General features: G+C 39.7%; 1 protein-coding gene across 1 annotated transcript in view; it reads right to left on the reverse strand.

The window, feature by feature from the left end:
• The window catches only part of CARD11 (caspase recruitment domain family member 11), a 46,117-nt gene that overhangs the window by 18,255 nt on the left and 10,959 nt on the right, over nt 1-16,903 (reverse strand). Inside the window, exons 2-7 of the mRNA XM_068423405.1 lie at nt 5,632-5,844; nt 4,866-5,003; nt 3,910-4,235; nt 2,423-2,602; nt 298-450; nt 83-208 (exon numbers count right to left, since the gene is read on the reverse strand). Coding sequence (XP_068279506.1) covers nt 83-208; nt 298-450; nt 2,423-2,602; nt 3,910-4,235; nt 4,866-5,003; nt 5,632-5,844 — 1,136 coding nt within the window. The remainder of the gene's footprint in view (nt 1-82; nt 209-297; nt 451-2,422; nt 2,603-3,909; nt 4,236-4,865; nt 5,004-5,631; nt 5,845-16,903) is intronic.

Genomic DNA, 16,903 nt, shown 5'->3' on the forward strand with positions numbered 1-16,903 from the left:
CAATTACCCACAATTCCCTGAAGTGACACATTAGAGATACAGGCTTTTGCTACTGATTTTCCCCACTTTAACTGTTAGATACCTGGTCTCGCTCCTTTTCCACCTCTTCAAGCTGTATCATCACAGTGTTCATACGGTGCTTGTACATCTCACAGTCTTTTCCTAGTGTTGAACATTTTAACTCCAAATCTTCTTTCTCTTCAAGATACTGGAAATGACACACTGTTAACCACCACTGCTCTCAGAGGTCTTTTGGGTACTAGCCTGAGATATTCTTTCTGTCCTTCCATTTCTCACCTTGTCTCTCAAGTCCTCCACATGACGAATCTCCTCTTGGAGATTGAAGATCTTGTTGACCAGCTCATGACGATCTTCTAGTGCCTCCTTACGGTCATGTTCCAGAATATCCAAAATGGCTTTGTCTGAATCTGGCAAACTCCGCTTGTCAGCCTGAGGAAAGACATTTTTAACAGACAGGCCAAGGAAAGAGAAAATAGTATTGCAGGGAGAAAAGTAACAAAGACAGTAACAAGCAAGAGGAACAGAAAATGAACAGGGTATTGCAATGGGAAAGCAGGAGAAGAGATGGACATTTGTTCATATTTTAAAATAGTGTCAGAAAAGATGAATAAAGGCTGTCTTGCTGTCAGAATAGTCTGATGAAGGAACTGTTTTACTGTTTTATGGTACTGGCTATAATTTGATCCATTTTGGATGCAGTGACAATTCTTCACTCCAAGCCCTGCATTCAAAACCCTTCTCTATTAATCAGCTCTCACTGAGCACAGAAATCACCCTTTGCCAAAGAGCAGGGCCTAAGAAAACATTCAGGGGAATTTTTAAAGCATGCATAGGCTTTGCAGGGCTGTGCTCAGAGAATATTAAACATGCCTGGAGCAGCTTGTACCACTGCTTCATTTTCTGTAGTGTCCAGCAATAGTTTTTCTTTCAGATTTAAAAATAACGAGATTAGCAGAGCAGGTTCCAACAAATAAATTGCCATCCAAAATTAGCCATAAATGGAAGATGAAAAAGGCATAAAATGCAAGAAAGTAATATGCATATTTATTTTTAAAATACCTAGACTAAGTTGGAGATTTCAGTGACATTTTGGTTACCCAGTATTTCTAAGTATACCTAAGTATTTCTAAAACAAACTGCCTTTTGTTTATTTATACTTACACTTTGGAGAATTACAATCCTATTTTTAGCTATTTCATGATTATTTTTCTGTTTCTTTAGGTGCCATGAAACCATTTCAATTAATATAAGAGATTCTACATGGACCAGAACTCCCAGAAACTTCTATACTACACCCTTTTTCAACCTTTGAATTGGATTTGTGTTAGAACTAAGAACAGTTAGGCACTGCTAGAGGCTACAGCCATTTCTGAAATGCATACTATTGATAGTTTTTTAAGTGTCATTTTAAAATACCACAAGCCTTTTCCAGCAAAGTGCTAAGCACTCTCACATATAGCCTAATATTTGGCTAAGCTCTTCACAGAGTAACACAGTGCTGAATTTGCTGCATATGATCCTTTTTCCCCGTCTGCCCAAACAAAGGTTAGTTAAGATCCCTGTGCAAGTTATAGCAGCGTTCTACAGGGCATTCTGGTAACTAGTGACCACCCAAGTACAAAACCCTTTATTACCCTCTGCTTCATTAAGAACTTTTGGCACAGATATGACAATAGCCTAGAACAAGGTACACAGAGCCACTGTCAGAAATTTCTGGGCTGGCTATTTAACACAGCTTTGTAGTGTCAGACTGGTACAAAGAACCACAGCAGGGCTAAAACATGGAGTGGAGTGCTCAGCAATTAAACAGCTGCACTCTGCACCTTGAAAGAGCCAATCTCTCATGTACAGCTTGATTTATTAGATGATAATTTTTTTTTTTTTGTAGAACTCCTCCTTGTGCATGTGTTTGTACAAGGAGTACTACAGTCAGCTGGGAGCTGTACAACCAACCTTCTGTTTTCCCAAACTTTGCACTTATGCTTATTGCAGCTTTGCAGGTAGAGGTTTCACCCCATGCTTCCTAGCATTGTAACAGGAGTATGTGTTGAGTTTGAGGTGAGGAGTGGTGGCAGAGACCATGCCACCTCCTCTTGTCCATACATACCAGTTTCCCTATTACGTACTCAGCTCCCTGTCCCTTACTGAACACGTGGGAGCTGTCACCACCTGCTGCTTCTCTGTCCCACTCTCACAGTCTCCTCCAGACACTTAGATCCTGAAGGGCAGTCACCAAGGCAGGCTGTGAGGAGATGTGGGGTATGTGAGACAATATGGGAGGAGAGTGTGGGGGTGCCTGGAGGCAAGAAGTGGTCAAAGCATGCTGAATCCATCATCGGGGTAAGCAGGAGGGGTAAGCTGAAGTGGCTGGAACTTTAAATGTAGCAATCTGCTTTTATACCTGAATGATGGACTGTAACTCCTGGATTTTAGTCTTCATCATCTCATTTTCCCGCTCCAGCTCCAGAACCTGTTCTTTTTTAGGTCGATTTTCAATATCATTTTTCAGCTTCAAAGACTGGTTCCTCTCCAGCTTGCATTCCTCTTCCACCTTGTTCAAGCGATGCTTCAGCTGGTCAATCTAGAGCAGCCAGGGAGCAGTGAACAGGAGAAAGAGGGAAGGGAAAGAAAGGAAAGAAATCATTCCTAGCTCTGATATTTACTGCTCTGAACACACTCTCACTTCCAGGTGAAAACATACTATCATAGGTGGGAAAAACAGCTTAAACTGTGAATGCTAACAAGCAGCAGATAATTGGGTGTATGTGCATGTGTGTTGAATGTCCACAACTGAACTGTTGAAGTCTCAAGCAGAAGCCTGCTATTAGCTAGCTACAACTGGTACAGGCTGTTTGTAAATTTTGATAACATCTGGACTAAAACAAAATGGCACGTCCTCAATCCTCCAATAAATAAAGAGATATGAAACAGAACTAACACTTAGGAGGCTGACCACACATTGTGCTTTTGCACGTAGGCTATTTGGATCGGAAAAAAACAGGGGCTTTGAGTTCTGGATAGAAAAGAGAGGTTCCCACAAAGAAAAAGTGGCTTCAGACAAAAGGGTGCCTGGGAAGAAGGTGATGATGATCCTGGCTGGAGGAAAGATTTGAAAGTGGGGGAATATCCTGGACATCAGACAGACGCACAGGGATGAAGGCCAGGGGATGCCCAGGGATCTCGGCCAGTAATGCCTGTGACCGGTCACTGCGAGCAGCTGCGCAGCATGAACCGACACGACTTTCTGCCCCACCTTCCCGCACCAGCAGTGATCTCCCTGCGGGAAAGGGATGTCGAGCCCAAGAGAAGGCAGTGCTGAGATGGGGGAGTGAGAAAACAACTGTGTAAAAAAACAAAGTGGGGTAAAACATCTGATATCATTGGTTCAAAAATAAACCCCAGTGTCCAGATCCACTATGGGTAGTTGTTTACTCCATCTCATCTGTGACACACACACAAGCCTGAATTTTATGGCACTTGAAGCATTTCTGTATATTTCCTAAATGGCCTCAAGCTGTTCCAGTGCTCAATGTGAGACTTTTTGAATAAACCACCAACAGCTGTAGTGCAGACCTGGGTAACTGCCCCAAGATATGATTGAGCCTGAAGAGCTAAAACTATGATTTTAGCAAACAATTATGTTTTTAAAATTTTGTTTTTAAATATGTTATGTTCTGTTAATCCATTACAAATATGTAAATTATCTGCCATTAATACACATCACTGCAGCTGGCATTTCTGTACAGCGATGCCTCTAATCATCTGGATGAGCAAAGCAAATGAGAGCTCTACACCTTTCTACTGTCAGGGAAGGTCTCATTTGGCCAGATGCCACCACCATCCTCCATTGCTGCTCTTGATTAAAGCAGCCCAGAGCATTTGTCTCACCTCTAACTGGAGGTCTCGGCTCCTTATCACAGCCATGCTCTTCTCGTCACTCAGCTGGGCATATCTCATGGCCAGATTGTAGTTCTCATCTTTCACCTTGACCAGCTCATCATTGTAGTTGTTCCTCTCCTCCTTCATCTTGTTGTATCTCTCCTGGAAGGTCATCAGCTCTATCTTGTTCAGTTTTAGTTGCTTTCGCTCATCCTCCAATTGGCGAGACTTAGCCAAGAGTTCACAGCGCTGCACATCTTTTGTCTTTACTTGCTGCTGAAGCTTAATGATCTCGTTCATTAGGAAATGGGTAAGGCCTTCATGTCCCTCCTCCACTGAAAATGTTTGAACGGCTTATCAACTTCTAATAAAGTAACTTTATACTAAGTAGAATCAGCAGAACTAAGAAATAAATGTCCCACAATAAGTACAGAGGTGCAGAATATGCACAAATATATACACGTTTGTATATCTAATTAGCAACAGTACAAATATTACACAGCACACTATTACCAGAATCACAATATATGCATACAGCTTGTCCGGATAGAATATGAAGCCTTTACATTTGTCTTGTTTCAGCTGAGCTGACAGGCCTGTGGAAATAGCACAAACTTTGTAAAATGAATCTGTGCAAGTACAATTAATCTGAATGCTTCAAATTTGCTGCACATGTGTAGGTTATCAGTGTGATTTAATCCACTGTTCCAATGTTTCTTCTCTTGTGATTTCTTGTAATGCCTATAATTCAATTTGAAGCTCTTCAGATTAATTCAGACAACTGAGATATTCCTTTTCTTTATACGTGACCTGTTGCTAGCTCATTTTGCATTGAAGGGGACTGAAAAACTGCAGAATGCTACAAGATTAGCTTTTATTTCCATTTCTTGCCTGAAAAATCAAACCCAGTCTTCAAGATGATAGTCCTTATTTCAACAGGCTCTATTGGGACTGATTCTACTCACCAACAATAGTGGAAAACCTCCGTGTAGGTTCTTTCCCTGTCACCAGTTTGTAGAGTTCAGGGTAGTAAAACTCTAGGCTCTCTAAGAAAACTACATAGCCCCTCTGGCCCTTGGTGTGGAGAATGTCCAGCAGTCGGCCTACGGACAGAGAACAGAGAGAGAGGTGACATAACAGCACTATGAGCAGCATAAGCAAGTACTCTATCCCTGAAGTCAAATCTGCTTAAGGTTCATCTCTGCCACTGCAATGTGCTGTGGAAGATCTGGCTGATTAATAGAGTTCAGCTGAACTCATAAAGTAATGCCACATATTGTTTATGTTTGTGCTGATCCTTATTCTGAAGGAGTCTGGATAAACTGGTGTCTGGAACAGAAATTTCAAAAGAAACGTTATTCAGTGCAGCCTTCACCAGGCAGTACTGAAACGCTAGGCTGGCAGACCCTTCAGTGACAAGTCATGAAGCACGGCAAGACAGCTGAAAACCTACTCTTGGAATGGCAGTGGCTGCTGCTTGTGTTAACTGAAATATTTGCCCAGGCTTTGATGGGATTAAGAACCTCATGAGCTCCAGTCTGCACAACACTGGAAAGAATCATTGTTATCAAAATAGCAGCAGGAGATTCCCCCCTTTACATTAAATCTCCTGTACAGAAGATATAGGTTTTCCATTTGATAATCTGTCATTTGATACAGGCTCCCTCCAGTCTTTGCAAAATAATACTGTTCAGATAGGGATGCAGATGTAACCATTCACAAAATAATTACCTGCTCGGTTAATTTTGGAGGGCAGCATAAGTGAGTTAAGCACCTCATCCTCATCTTGCTCGTCAATTACTTTGCACTGCCGTAAGTACGGGGTCAGTTTGGCTGGATTGATGTACCGGCTCAGCATGTGCCGGTTGCATTCTACGTTCTCCCACAAAGCTTCTTCCTCATCTTTCAGTGTCTCCAGGCAGTCATCCATCTCTGGCTCTCCTCCTTAATAAGAGAAACAGTTGGTAAATGAACATCAAACAGGACAGTTTCTATCCTGTTACTTTTTTGTGCTTCCATGTCACATAGGATGAGCTTAGAATCACTTCTGACTAATGCTGAATTTGCCCTATATTGAAACTGTTTGAACTGAAGTGGAGCCTGTCCACAGCTCATCGGGAAAGTGACAGTTCAGAGAAGTGCTATCTTGAGTCTATGAACTATTGCATATTGCTGTCTAGTGATGAATCTGTAGCTCAGCTAACTCCATGAAGGTCTGTACAAGTCAGAGGATCCCTCTTCATGTTAGAAGCAACGGTAAAGGACACGGTGCAATGCAAGAAAGGGTATGTGCTGAGAGCAAAGACAAATACTTGCTGCAGGCAGCTAAGGTTTTCATTCTCACCTCCTTTGTTCCTCTCCGCTATAACTGATTTGAACCTGCATTTTTTCCTGCCTATATGTGATGAGCCAACACATGTAAATGACTGCACCACAAGAACGGTTAACTCATAAGCAAGCAGTTACGTATGTCTGCCTTCCGCAGCTGTGTATGGATTGACTGATGTGTGGGCACGAATGCAAGTACCTGAGTTCAGACCTTGCCTTTCTCTGCATGAGTGGATAAGTATTAGCATTGTATCACTGAAGTCTGAAAATGTTCTTGACTCATGCAAATATTATCACATGATTTCTGAGTGCTTGGTAAGCAATTTCCTGCCAACTCCTAATTTGTAACCACCTCATTAGAGAAGGTTACAAGGCAGGCAACAATGAGGTCAGAAAACTTGTAGTAAAGATAAGAGTAAAGAAACTTTGCAAAAATCTTTCCTTCTTAATTTTGTAATAAATGTTAACCTTTGAAACAAGTCTTACTTTTGCATTCTAGCTTTCTCAAGATCTTGTGATCCAGGTGGCACAAGGAACTATGTCCAGAGTTACTTTACCCCATCAGAAACCTTGGTATAAGAAGAATGTGCAGTTCTTAGGTCACAGGAGATGAGAACCGTGCTTTATGAGACTTTGCTGGTAATGAGTAACTAAAGACCTCAAAAGCAACATGTTGTTTTTCTTGGACTGGCAGAGTTCTCTCCATTGTGTTATAATTACCTCAGCTTCCAACTTTAGGAACTGCAAAGCAGCCTATGTTACGCTTAACATCACTGGGCAAAACCAGCTGTTAATCTGTATAGCCAGGGGCTATTAACTCCTCATTTTGAAAAGTAAAACCAAAGTGCTAATCTGCTAAATAATATGTTTGTTTGTCAGTGTTCTATCATAATGAAATACAGAATAGTCCTACAAAAAGGCGTGTTCCTTGCCTGATGTTTTCAAAGGCCTTCCCAAATTGTCCAAAATCCTACGCTGGGGTTCAATATCTCTATGAGAAAAATTCAGATGGGTTCTTTATACTATGGACAGGTTAGGGGAGTATTTCCAGGGGTTTTGTTCTTCTCCTGTACTCCAGTAGCTCTCCCAAAGATCTTTTCTTAGTAGTTTCACATCTTAGGAACCACTTCTTTAGCATTTACTCTGCTGCTTGCATGTAGATTTCATTACTTCAGCGACTGCTCTTAAAAGGGCCGGGAGAGACAACAGTCCTCAAAGGGCAGGGGAGACCAGGTCTGCGCAACAGGATCCAGAATCATGGGGGCATGGCTGTAGTTACGGGGAAATCTCTCTGGTCTTATGAACTGCTCACAACTGGATGAAATTCTTACTGAATGCCCGTATTTATGTGCGGTAAACTCGACACTGCAGCAATGAACAGTATAAAGGTAAAACAACAGAAAGAACTATATGAAGTAGGTAGCAGTGGGAGGAATGCTAAAGGTGAAACAGCTTCATCTGAAGCACACATACATTCTCATGAACCTCACTCTCCACCACTTACTCTGGAAATAACTGTATTTCACTTCAAAGGTGAATTTAACAAACACTGCATCATTGGAGAAGCTGCACTTTTGGGAGTAGAAGGCAGAAAGGCAGAAGGTCACGCAGTACCTTAGTCATCTTACAGCCACAGTTATCTATTGCATCTAAAAAAGGTGTGTTGCAGGCCCTTTAATTTTGGGGAGCATACCAGGAAGCTCACAGATGGACCTCAGAATGCAGAAGAAGCACTTGTCTGAATTCCGTAAAATGCAAGATATCTTGTAATCTGCTGCACTGAACCAGAAGGTATTACACATTGTCAGCAGTTCCCTCAGGACATTAGTAAGGGATTTCTCCATTAAATGATTCAAAGAAGAGTTCACTCATCAGCGTAATTCTCAGCATGAATACATTTTTTTACCTGACATTAAAAATACCTTTATCAAATAGTCCCTCTTGTATGGGCTTAATACATTCATACTGTTATTTGGGGGACATAATGTTTAATGGGAAAGTAATAAGTATATTGCATGAGTGGCTAAGAATTTTAAAAGGAGATTTCTGGTAGCAAACTCCTGTTAAACACAGTGTATTACCAGGTGCAAGCCCTTAGAAACAACATTTAGTGGAGTGGTCCCTCACTGCCGTGTAGAAATTTCAGAATCTTCCTTTTGCTGTCTTCTTCAGATTTCAGCTAAGCTCTCTCCTAACTCACTGTGCTGTTCATCACCTCTCAGGGATTACTGCTGCGTAACGGGCAGCACTCCTTCTCTCTTTCCTGGAGCTTGGGGTGCTGCCTCTGTTGTGTTTCTTTGGCCAGACTGTTCTAAGAGTATTATCCCCAGGTAGCTCCACTGTCTTGTGGACCTGTTCCAGAGACAATAGCAATGGACAGCTGGTATTAGTACAACACCCTTCCTACTGAGCAAATATTTCTTTGATTTATTATTTAATATAAAGAAATAAAATGCTTGTGATTTGTTGAAATTTTGGTGTGCTGGTCAAAAAACAGATGTGACAACTGAAACTTGGTGGGAAACCAATAAAGGTATTGTATCAGTGGCTTTAATTTTAAAAGATTTTCAACAGCACATGCATTTTCTAGGTATTTAAAAGACCTTATTCCCTGTTTCTCTCTTTCCTTCCTGTGATAATGCAGAAAAGCTGTTTTCACTTATAAAATTAAAAATGACAGATTTAAAATGTTTTCAGATGGGTAATCACTTATTTAATCTGATCTTTCTTACCATTATCTAGTTTCTGATTCCAACACCTCTTGAGTTGTAACCTAACACATTCAGAAGTTGTGATATGCCATAGAAATACTATGGCGTCCATTACATATCACAGGCGTGAAGTCACAGACTTGGACTGACTTCAACAGTCATTAAGCAAAAAGAAATAAGAATTGCCACAGCAGTTAAAAAATTGCTTTGCTGCTGCTCCTTTCAGTAGTTAGTATACAACATAGGTTTTAACTGCAGGAGATCTTAATCCAGTAATAATCACAGCTAGTCCCATCTATTTCAAAGGTCTGTGTAGATGCAGACAAATAAAAGAGAGAATCCCTTTTCACATTGAAAGAAACATTCTACTCCCCTCATCCCCTTTTCTCTCTCGGGGACTATCCTTCTCTTGGCTGTTCACACAAATGAATCTTTCTATGTGTTTGCTATTTTTTTGTTATATTTTTCAACTGAACAAATCACCTCGCACTTAAAGCTGTTCTCTGTTCTCACTCCACTTTCATATGTCAGTGACGCTCTCCACTGATCAAGGGAATAAAGCCTGCAGGCTTCCGAACCAGGGGTTCTATAAAGCGCTCATCATCAGGTCACATCTAAAGCTTCATTTTTTGTGATTCATTTCGTGATGGTGCAGAAATTAACCCTTCAGCTGTGTAATCGTTTGCATTCCCTTGCTCTGAATTCTTGTCAGCCTGTCGATACTGAGAAATCGCCATGTAGCAGACTGCAAATGCGGGCTTCAGCTACGTTTGCTGATTTCTTGATATCTCCTTTGTGAAATACGAAAAAAGGGTATTGTCCTCATACTGAGAAGCAGGAGGAAGTTTATTTTGGAAGGAGTGATCTATTTTAATGTTTTGGACTTCTGCATTTGTCACAGGTGTTCACAGACTGGCAGTATTTAAAAAGAAACCACAACACAAAAAATGTTTGTGCAAATTATAAGTTAATAAGAAGTTTATGTTAAATACTAAATATGTGTATATAAACCAGGAAAGGATTACATATAAATTATCACACTTCAAAGCAAACATAGAGATGAAAATAGCACTTTAAAACTGTGTATATAATTATCCTCAACATTTTGAGGGTATTGTATTACATCCTCTTTCTATGCATATCTCTAGGTTTCATGGGGCAGCACCCTTTCTCCCTCAAGTTTGTATAGCACCTCACATGATAAAGTATAACAACAGGGTGATTTTCTCAAAAGCTGCTTGTATGGATATGTGCAGATTTGCAATATCAGAGAACCATAAAGCCACAAAGGGATTTAGAGCTATTTTTAATTTTAGAGGAAAGTCACCGTTTAAAGTGTGATAAGGAAATTATATTCCTTTCCTTAAGGACAGGAGAGCTCTATTTGCAGTCCTGGCTTTCTGAAATGCTGAATACCAGCAGTTTCCAATTACGTTGGCTGCTCTGCTGGATGTTCTATGGTACTGAAAATTGCTTTTAAAAGGCTTAAACATTGATTAAGAAGACTAAATTTTCTTACCTATACTTGCAAATTTTTTCCATACAGGTACCTACATCTGGACTCCCAAAGGAGAGGAGAGAGTGTCTTCATCTGCCTTTAAGAATTTGCACTTTATATTCATTCTTTCTACCTCAGTGTTCCCACCTGAAAACGAGGCTGGTAAGTAGAATTTTTATGACAAGGTAGGACTCATTAATTAGTAACTGCAAAGCACTTGGAACAACCAAGATGGGAAGGCCCTAGAAAAACATTTATTATTAGTGCAGTTTTATTACTTCAGATTTAGCAGGCCTTAGAATACTTTCTGGAGCCAGCACACTGTTGAATGGACTGGGCTGTATTTCTGTTTTAGGCCACAGTGGCTGCATATGGAAAGAACCATTCTGTATATATCAGAAGCCCCTCTTTAGGTAAAGGATTCAACCAGCTTACTGAATGCCACAGTTTCAACAAAATATAAAAGAAAAATATAGAATAAGAGATACCAAAGTAGTAGAAGAGCAGGAAGCTTTAAACACAAAATAGGATTATTTTCACACAAAAGTATTCTGTTCAATTCCATTGAGTCAATCTTCCTGTTACACACAATCTACAAAAAAACCCTAAAACACTAGCAGACTTGCAAGGCTTCAGTGAGGTAAAGCTAGATCTTCAATGAAGCCAGATGATAGCCAGAGTCATAAATACTACTCCCAATTTCTGAACAGGAGAGAGACAGACATAACCAAAATAAACTGCCTAACTGGTTCAAAGGGCTCTGGAGGCATATTCATCTTCCTTCTACAAGCAGAAGAGGGAAAGAAAATTCCCCTCATTTTCCTAACTCTTAGCTCAACAACCAAGTGAGAGAAAAAGAAATGAAGAATACTGTCAAATTACTCTTATTCAGTATCTCTGCTCTATGAAAAAAACAAAAGCAACAGAATAAATCAGAGATTTGTCTCTAATCACTATTCCTGTCCTAATAGAAGAGGGCCAGAAAAATTAATACTATTGGATTAATTAAAACTACAAGGCTTGCTTAGTATCACCTCTGCCAGAAAACACTGTATGCAACAACGATACACAGGTTTTTCAATATTGGAGGATAATATTGCTTAAGAACTGAACAACCCTTGCACTGAATTCCACACTTACTACATTTAGCTTTTGTCTGCTTTTGAGATTGCACATGAAATTCTATAAAATACCTATCACTTTCTGGAGGAAAAAACTATTTACGCATTAAGAATGTTGTTTTGTCCAATGAAATATTGTTGCAAAAGACCTTAATCAGTGCAGTAATACTTATTAGTATCCTGTAATGATCTCTGTTTAATAAAAGGCTGAGATCTATGCTTTCCCATTTTGCATTCCATCTGGTGAGAATATCTAAAGTCTACGTCTTCCTCAGGTCTGCCATGTTTAGAACTTCAGAGCTCTTATCATCTTATCACACAGGAAGGAAATGACTAATTTTGTCTCAATAGCAAACCGACAGCAGGTTGTGTTACCTCAAACATGCAACATCCAATCAGATTTGGTTGTAGAACATATATTACCAATAATAAACAAAGAAAATGGAAAAATCCTCCTCTAAAAATAGCTTAAATGATGTTTTGACTACTCTGTCATTTTTCTATGTGTCACTATTTTCTACAGACAGTAGAGATGTTTCTAGCTCCCTCAGTAATATACCGTCTAAGCACTACTGACAGAGCAGCAAATTTACAGGGTGGATTCATCTCACCAGTTTGAATTAGACACCTAGTTTAACTTAGAAATCTAGTTCCTCTCTAGCGAATGGAAAATGGTCTGTTCAAAACTTCATTCCACCATTTTACACTTCTACCTTAGAATGCCCTCTAAAGATTGGTTTCTAGCCACTACTAGTTGCTTAGGTTCCCTCTAGGGTCAACAGAGAGATTTGTCCCTTCAGATGGCAATGTCTATGCTGGTGATTAGATGGATATTATTCTGTTTTCCCATATTGTTTAAGAATCTAATACCCAGATTTCAGAAACTGTTAGTGCTCCCATTATCAAGTGATAATATATGTGAAAGTAAATAAGAAATTAGAGAGGTGAGCAATGAGAGATGGAGGAAAAAAACTGAAGAGGAGAGAGAAAGATGAGATTTGAGGATGAAAAATGGTGAGGTCAAGGGAAAAGGAAATATAAAAAGGCAATAGGAAAAGAAAAAGAAAGTCAGAGAAAGGGGAACTCAAGAGAATGAAAGTGAGGAACAGAAGTGAGATAGAGATGAGAACAGGAAAGCCTTAGTAAAGGCAAAGGGAAGGAATGTAGGGTGTAAAGCAAACAAAGGGATAAATAGGGAAGGCCCTATCACAGATCCTGACACATTAGAAATTAGTGTTAGTTCTGAGCATGCAAATCAAGGTAATGGCACAATAATTTAAACAAATAATTTACCACAGGAATGTAGTGCATCTATTTTAAAGGATTTGCAAAGTAGCAGTGGAGAGCTGAAAGCCTGACATTTAATAAATGCTTTAATCTACACATCCTCCATGCTGTTACGCATGATGATGAGGAGGACAACAGAAATCACCATGCTAACGTAGTACAAATATGTTTATATATCTGGCCTTTTTTTTCATGAGTGCAGCATTTGCTACTGACATGAGCATTTCCTTTCAACTAATGTGTGTTAAAAGCCAAGATCTAAAAAAGAGGTTGTCATCCTCAGGCTGCCAAGGGCTCATGAGAATGATGGTCCAACAAATGCTTCACAAGTCATTACTAGGTCGCAGGTTAATTTTTTCTTGAGACTGACTCACTCTGTTTTTACAATGGATAATGAGATTCTCACTAGTTTAGGAGAGGAGGAGGCACAACTGGGGGCAAGCGTATAGTACTGTGTGATTAGGAGGAGTCTTGAATTAAAAATTCAAGTTGCCCAAACATGCAAATGGATTTGATGATCGTAGGTTAGGTCCCAGTAAATGTGTGCTCACATTACAAAAAACAGCACATTCTTTGGTACAGAGAACCAGTGCTCATAAGGGATTTGCATAGACTGAGCTACATAAGAACCTGGTAAGGGCAAAGACACATTAGCTGATACATACATATGAAACTCGCATAACCCTTGCACAGATAGCCTGATTCTCATCGGTGTTATTAACACTTCACTTCTATTAATACACCGAGTCACATAAAACAGTAAAAGAGAAAGAAGTGTAGCTCTGCCATACAAAACTGCTACTCTGTCTGCTTATTTAAAAAATTTACACTTCCCACAAACTCTTATGTTACACAAGTTTAACAAAAAACACTCAGAGGAGAACACCTTCCAAGCAGTCAGATAATGATTCCTTGTAGGTGACACTCATCCCCAAACAGTCAAAGGATAATGCAGAGCACATTAGACGGGAGGATTGCACTGTAGTTTAACAATCTCCAAATTCAGTAACAACTGACAGCAAATGCGTAGGCGATGCTTACAACAGAAAAGGTTACACTCCAATCTTGAATACTGTCAGATAATCTCGCTGTAATTCACCATGGTCCAAGAAAGTTTGAAAATAATATTTCATATAGCAGGCTTTATAACATGACAGGAAAAGAAGACAGAATCCTATATTAGGAATCCTGCAGTTAGTCAAAATACACAAAATACAAAGAATGAACAAATAAGAAGCCAACTCTCATAACCCTCGTATGAGGATCAACCTTAACAAACAATACTACTCCAAACACATGAAAAATAACCTACATGCAAACTGTTTTCTGCGTTATAACAGCAGCATGCATTGATTGTGATGAGAATACAATTCAGTTAAATATCTTAAATGCACTATGCAAAGGTATAATAGCTCCCCATCTAGCTCTACGAAGTCTTATCCATTCATGTTTAGGTCTTAACTGCTAACAATATATTCTGTTGAATCAAACACTGTCCAGTCCCCTAAGGGTGATGACTGCTATGATTCACATATACTTTTTGTTCATTTTATGTAAACACACAACTTCACAAAGACAGAACAGATATCTATACCTTACTCCATCTGTGACCTCTTTGTAACTATTACTTTAAAACAGACCCTAATTTTAAAGAACAGACTGCTGCCTTGCACATGCTAGTTTGACTGCATCTTGAAGAATGACATATGTGCCTTAAATAACAAGTACCTGTAGTCTTTCCACCTCTCAGTCACTGCAAGAAGTAAGCTTCACTCCTAGTTGCAGACTGCCATAGTCCTTGATGTTCTGCTCATTGACAAACTCCTCTATCCTTGTAAGCTTGCTTAAAGCTGCATGAACATCTCAGCCAGCAGAGCACAAAACACACAGAAGACAACTGGATGCCATTTGACAAGAAAAAGTCTGCAATAGATCACAAGCAGCCTGGCCTAGGAAGGACAACCCCTCACCAGGAATCAGAAGCAGCTTGCTATTTTACTGCTGGAAATTAGATTTCTCCTTTCACATGGAAATGGCTGTACTTGTTTTATGAATAGGTTTTTTTCCCATTTATGCTTTCTGGTCACTTCCTCTTCTTCTTGCTCTGTGTCCTCTCTCTTCTTGTACCAGTGTCGCGGGACTGTGTCACGTAGCTCCGGAAACATACGCCCACCATCCTCTCTCTCAAACTTACTGTATATATATAGCAGATAGAAAGGTGCTGGTGGCTGCCTTACTTCCCTTTTCTTCCGAACAGAGGTTGTGGGTAACTTTCAAATATGACACCATTGCAGAGGAAAGTCTTGGAGGAAGTGTTCTCATAGCCACAGAGAGCTGTGTGCTCTAGATGGAGCAGGAGAGACATGAGTAGTACCTCAAACAGGTCCTTCTTTCCTGCAGATAGTACAGCTGGGGTTCATTAACAGCTCTATGTCACCAAAGAAGCCCTGCTGTAAGGCCTGCAATTAAAAGCAGGAAAGCAACCTCTGGAAAACAGAGAGACAATTCACTTGCCAACCTGCAGGAGGGCTCCTTTAAGTCACTTACATAGCAATTTAAAGCAAAAATTGTCTGATCCTTTACTTAATGGGACTGTACTTCATTTCTGTAAGTGGTAACATCCCTATGACCTTGTCTTGCTGTCTTGGGGAAGAGATAATGCCAAATACTTAGCAATTCTATATTTCCTACCTTCAAAGTATTGCAAGGAAGAATTAAGTATCTTCTGTTGCTTTCTCCACAATGACCAGTCCTGGTCTATTGCTCTGGTCATATAGAATAAAATGCTGTAAAACTTATTCCAGAAGAATTAATCAACCATTGGAAGAGTCTAAACTCTGTTCTTATCAGGAAACTCTGGCCAGTTCAGTTCATGGTTAACATGTATTTTTTGAAAAGACCAAAGAAGCAAAGTACTAAAATAGCAAGAAATCTGACTATCTGTCTTCACCTGGGTGTGGTTCTTGAGAATGAGTTAACATAAGGAGAAGTATGAGGATTTTATTGAATTTTCTGCTGACTGTGGAAATAAATATTTGTGAAAATAGCAACTGTAAAGTGATGCCAGAATTACACTCCACCTGTGAGCATCCCCCTCCTTAAACACAGCCAGCTGCTGCTAAAACAGCATCTACAAACAGTATTACAAAAGCAAGATTTGCAGGATTATATGCACCCAAATCCTGATCTTTAGGAGAATCTGTTTAACAGTACAAAGGGTGGTAAGGCATCACAACCGACTAAAAGTCAGTGGAAGCTTTGTTTTATTCTCCTAATTTATGCCTTGAAGCATAACAATTCCTTATGTGCTATCTGCATTAACTGTACCTTGTAGCATAAAGTATCACAAGCTAACAACAAAAGCATTTGCAGAATGTGCAGAAAAGCATTTGTTTTAAATGCAGTGTTGTATTTGTGTATGAAGTAAGGTTACATGCAGCATGAGCACTAGTAAATGGCTCCCACAGGTAAGGATTTATCTCTCCTATTCCTCATTCCTACTCAAGGGCACAACTCGTAATTAGGGTCAGATTTTCAAAGCGTGTAGGTGGCATTTAGGCATCAAAATAAATGGCCAGATTTTTGCAACACTTGCCTCAGAGTGTGGGATAAGATAGCGTTATGAATCACATTGCTGATGAGTGTTAAGCACTTTTAAAAATCAGGTCTTTCTTACACGCTTAAATTGAAGCTGAGCTCTTTCAAAAATCTTTTCACAAGTGGAGCATTCTTCAAATGCTATGTATTTGAAAAATGGGCCTTTAAAACTTTGTGAGGTGCTAATTTTTACATGAATAGGAACTGCTCTATATAGCACCTATAAATCTGGCTGGCAGCAGTATTTAAGTAGTTCTAATTCTCCAGTATTGTATAAACTCTCCAGTAGTACATGTTCCACAGGGAAGAGGGCAGACACTGCATGTCAGTGCTTACTTGTGTTAATTCTAACCCTTCTGAATCCATGAAATATATATTTTGCTAGCTAACAGGTGATGGTAAACACTGCTGATGCATCAATCTCTTTTCAGCATATTGTCTCCAACTACAATTGGGATTTT

Source organism: Nyctibius grandis, chromosome Z (assembly GCF_013368605.1).
Source record: "Nyctibius grandis isolate bNycGra1 chromosome Z, bNycGra1.pri, whole genome shotgun sequence".
Lineage (NCBI taxonomy): Eukaryota > Metazoa > Chordata > Aves > Nyctibiiformes > Nyctibiidae > Nyctibius > Nyctibius grandis.